Below are 4906 nucleotides of genomic sequence, written 5' to 3' on the forward strand. Positions count from 1 at the left end.
AGTATCGATGAGCTATTTTTCGACATAAAGCCATACAAACACAAAAGGCTCGATGTACATCAACTAATTGCAAGTTTTCGCTAGGAGAAATCAATTGCCGATAATTAGCACTAACTGCGTACGAACCAATCACCCAAAATGAGCGCTGAATTAGGGTATACTACCCAGAAACTGGGTACCAAAAACAGAAGTACCAGAAACGATGTTGGGTAGAGTGCGATTGTACCGCGGATGACAGGCGTTTCACCCTCCTGGTGTATTGTGGCGTCAAATTGTTGATTCAGTGTTTACCTAATCTGTTTAGATGTAGACTAAATAAATGAATGAATACAGTAGACGTTCGATAACTGCAAGTCATTTAACTGCAATGCTTTTTAACTGCAATTCGATGAAGGAAAAGAAATTTTGCGGATTGGCATGGTTTGACGAGGTAAATTTCAAACTGATGTACCAAACTCGGAATGGCATAGCTGCATTGCGCTGCACATTCGGATGCACTTTTATTGCATCTGACGTCGATTGACAACCGTTTGACGTCTAGAATGCGTTGCAGTTATCGAACGGCATTCGTTAACTGAAAAGTAAACATTTTGCAGTTATCGAACGACTACTGTACTGTACTTAATAGGATTTTTTGAAAAGCTACGCTAGTTTCAATCTGGGATATAGCTTGTTTAATTCTTGGTATGTTTGTTTCTGCGTGTACACGTCACACCCACCTTATTTACCGTCTATTCTGTTTTGGTTTCCTCATTCGTATATAAGATTTCGTTACTGATCGTACCCATCGTACCGTTATGTTTGACATTATTTTTTTTGTAATTTCCCGTTGATTAATTTTGTTGCTGGAGCTCAAGGTGCTCAATGATTTTCCTCATTATTCATCCTTATTTTGAAGTGTTATCTTTCTGAAATCAGTATTTATTTTGTTATCAATTTGAAAAGTAATCTATCAAGGACAGTCATACCGACTGTTTAGCAGTTTTTGGATAAAACAAGTTACATATCAGATTTGGACTTTGATCTGTATTTCACTGACCTGCCAGCGCACATCGGTCGAGTCATTCCATTCCATTTGCATTGCGAGCACAAAGAAGGTAAAGTTTTTCAGTGATTGTGTTCAATTAAATGTCATTTAAGCTTTTAGGTCTAGCATGTTACGAGTTTCACGCTTTCCGTCGCTTGCCTTTCAACGTGGCAAAGCTTCAGCTGCAGGGGATGACTACCAGTATCTGCAAAGGACTCGAATCCCAATGCTGCACTTCCAGCCTTCGCTGCCAAGATTGCCGATACCAGCATTGGAGAAGACATGCGAACGTTATCTAGCAGCTCAAAAACCACTGCTTATCGATGAGGCTTTTCGGAAAACGAAAGATAATGTTGACCGTTTCATTTCCTCAACCGGACCTAAACTGCAGGATCTGCTTAAGAAAAAAGATTCCCAAAATAAGCATACCAGCTACATCTCCGAACCATGGTTTGATATGTATCTAAGGGATCGTGTGCCACTGCCGATCAATTACAACCCCTTGCTGATGATGAACCATGACGTACGTCCAGAATATAACGATCAGCTGATTCGAACGACCAACCTGGTAGTCAGCTCGCTCCGTTTTATGAAGTCCCTTCGGGCTCACCTGCTCGAACCGGAAATATTTCACCTGAACCCGGCCAAGAGCGACACGAATACCTTTAGACAGGTTACCGCATTGACACCGTCTTTTGTGTCCACCTATGTGGCCTACGCTTTTAAGGCCTTCCCATTGGATATGAGCCAGTACCAGGGACTGTTTGGAGCAACGAGAATTCCCGAAACGGGGAAAGATAGGATTTACAGGAACGAAAAATCACGACATCTGTTGGTGTTGCGGAATGGACACATGTACTCAGTAGATGTGTTGGATGAAGCGGGTGAGTTGATGGACAATAATTATTATTTATTCTCTATCGTGATCAACAATTCTCGGGTTACTTATTCAAAATAACGTATGCAATTTTGTAAACAAAGATTCAAACGTCGATTTAACAAATTTTGCCCAATCTGATAGCACTCATATACGCAAACCATCACCACAGACAGGTAGGGGTAGGCTACAGATATATTTCGCTCCAAACAAAAAATACCTTCCACATTATCTTTCCATGGTACTTTTAAGGGTGTCGCTAAAGCTACGGTCTCTCGTTAGCTAAGGGACAGAACATTATTTTTTTCTGGGTTTTTCGAACCCCCTCCCCCTATGTAAAATTATTTTCATACATTTCATTTTTTATGTATACGAAACGTAAGAAAATGGCAGACGCCCCCCCCCCTTCCCTTCTAACAGTTTCGCTTACGTACTAAGTGTACGACCCTTAAGCAATAAAACATCAACAGTTGCTTTCTCTCCTTAGGTATGGTAGCCGGGAGTAGAATTTCTTATGTTAATTTTGTCAATCCCTCCTCTTTTTGATTTCTGATAGTATTCTTGATAGGAAAAGAGAAACATGAATCTCACTAGAAAATTAAGCTATTAGGATTAAACTAATCATTTCCATGAATGCACTTACAGGAAACATTGAAAAACCCGAAACGTTGCTTGCGCGATTTAAATACGTACTCAACGATAACCGCCCACCGTCCGATAATCCATTAGGAATACTCACCACCGAAAACCGAGATGTTTGGGCCAAAGTTCGCTACCATCTGAGTGAAATCGGTAACGAGAAAGCCCTACGCACAGTCGATTCCGCTCTATTTTGCCTTTGTCTTGATAATGGCACCATCGATACGGAAAATCCTTTGCCAATGATAAGAGATTTTTTGTTCGGTGATGGTACCAATCGATGGTTCGACAAATCTTTTTCTCTGATAGTATCAAAAGATGGTACAGCCGGAGTCAATTTCGAACACTCCTGGGGAGACGGAGTGGCCGTGCTGCGTTATTTCCAAGAAATCTATAAGGAAACAATCAAAAATCCTTTTGTAGAGCCGAACTTGCAACCGAACGATGCTAACCGTAGTGAAGATGTGGTAAGGTTGATTGAATTCAAGCTTGATGACAAAATCCGGGATGGAATAATTGCTGCCCAGAATCATCACAACGCCATAATCGACGCACTCGATATGAACTACATGAAATATGAAGGTATCAACAAAAGTATCTGCAAAAAGCAAAAAATTAGTCCCGATTCAGTCATGCAACTGGGATTCCAATTGGCATTCTACAAGCAGCACTCTAAATTCGTAGCAACCTACGAATCTTGCAGCACTGCCGCGTTCCGTCACGGTCGAACGGAAACTATGCGCCCATGCACGACGGCCACCAAAGAATTTTGCGAAGCCATCGAGCGGAAGCAGAATCCTTCTTCGCCTGCCGAACTGAGGTCCATGATGGACAAGTGTTCAACCATTCACGGACAATTGACCAAAGATGCGGCCATGGGGCAAGGATTTGACCGACATCTGTTTGGATTGCGCCACACTGCCCAGTCGAACGAAATACCGCTACCGTGCATCTTCGAGGACCCCGCTTACGCGGCCATCAATCATAACATTCTGTCCACCAGTACGCTCTCGTCACCGGCCCTCTTGGCCGGCGGTTTCGGTCCCGTGGTTCGGGATGGATATGGCATCGGTTACAATATTCAGGAAGGGTTCCTGGGCAGCGTTGTGACCAACTATAAACCGAACCGGAACGGGCGGGAATTTGTAGACTGCTTGAAAAGTGCCTATGAAGACATTTCCAATGTTTTGAATAATTCACGTCCTTCTGCGAAGTAGATAGTTGAGTTACATGAATTCAAGTTTTTTTTGTATGTTTATATAATAGTTTGGTTGCAAAAATTAAGATATCCCCTTTATTATGGTCAAGGTTCATATTTAAAATAGACCGATGTGATATATTTAGAATGTTTTGAAATAAATTTGCATATATAACTTTTGCTTTTTATTTCGAGATGATGACGGATGAATCAATGAGGAAGTGTTCAGTAACCGATAAAGTTAGATTATATCTTCAATTACCAAATGGAACTCAAATACATCCTGATTTACCTACATCGCTGTAATGATGCCTTTCTCGTGCATTAATAAGGCTGGAGCAAATACTTGGGCTTATTCTACGAGTCGAGTGACGAGAGGTGAGTCGATTTTATCAATTCTCACGTGAGGTGACCATGTTATTCAAATGGAGCTATACGACTCTTCTTACGTAATTCGAGCAATCTCACGTCACTCCACTCGTAGAATAAGCCCAACTATGTGCTTCCTTTGTCACCACCCTCCTACATTTTTTGTGGCTTTATTTAATTAATTGATTACACATTTTGTTGACTTGTGATAGATCAGAACGGAACTGTTCCAACGTGAACGTTCCAAGTGAATCGTGGTTGGGATTTACCATCTGTGCACGTTTCAGCAGCTCATAAATGTTTATCAATAACGGCGCCGGTCAAGTCCTTACAGTCAGTTGGGAAAGGGAGGGAATGCTAGTGTGTGGTTATTGTTTTTTTTTTTTTTGGGATATAATAATAGTTCATTTATTTATCTTCAGATAATTAGAATTAATTCATACAGTTTTCACCTTAACATAAACATAGTTTTTACAAATTCAGACCACTTTCTTTTAAATTCAATAACAGTTCTTGCATTTTTTATATCTAAAGGTAATTCATTAAAAATTCGTATTCCTCTATAATACATTGACTTTTGATTTGTCGTCATTGTAAATGGCACAACACGTAAATCGTCAATTTGCCTCGTTCTATGCTGATGTAAATTTCGTCCTCTAACAATAATGTTTGTTAAATATTCTGGCATGAGGTTGTTCTTTAGTTTAAAAATTAGCACCAGCACATTAAACGTAATTCGTTGTTTGACTGTTTGCCATTGTAGTGCATCCAACATAATATTGATTGGAGTATACCT

General features: G+C 40.4%; 1 protein-coding gene across 1 annotated transcript; it reads left to right on the plus strand.

Annotated features, from left to right (window-relative positions):
* The first annotated feature begins 781 nt into the window (after positions 1-781).
* LOC134216846 (carnitine O-palmitoyltransferase 2, mitochondrial) lies at positions 782-3916 on the plus strand. Its single transcript, XM_062695637.1, has 3 exons — positions 782-1097; positions 1148-1911; positions 2550-3916. The coding sequence occupies exons 2-3, from the start codon at positions 1155-1157 to the stop codon at positions 3758-3760; spliced, it is 1968 nt and encodes a 655-aa protein (XP_062551621.1). The 5' UTR covers positions 782-1097; positions 1148-1154; the 3' UTR covers positions 3761-3916.
* The last annotated feature ends 990 nt before the right edge of the window (positions 3917-4906 follow it).

Source organism: Armigeres subalbatus, chromosome 2, assembly GCF_024139115.2.
Source record: "Armigeres subalbatus isolate Guangzhou_Male chromosome 2, GZ_Asu_2, whole genome shotgun sequence".
Classification (NCBI taxonomy): Eukaryota; Metazoa; Arthropoda; class Insecta; order Diptera; family Culicidae; genus Armigeres; species Armigeres subalbatus.

Coding starts and splice junctions, on each gene's coding strand:
- LOC134216846 (XM_062695637.1), top strand. CDS start 1,155: ATGTTACGAGTTTCACGCTTTCCGTCGCTTGCCTTTCAACGTGGCAAA. Junction 1,912..2,549: donor AGATGTGTTGGATGAAGCGG/GTGAGTTGATGG, acceptor ATGCACTTACAG/GAAACATTGAAAAACCCGAA.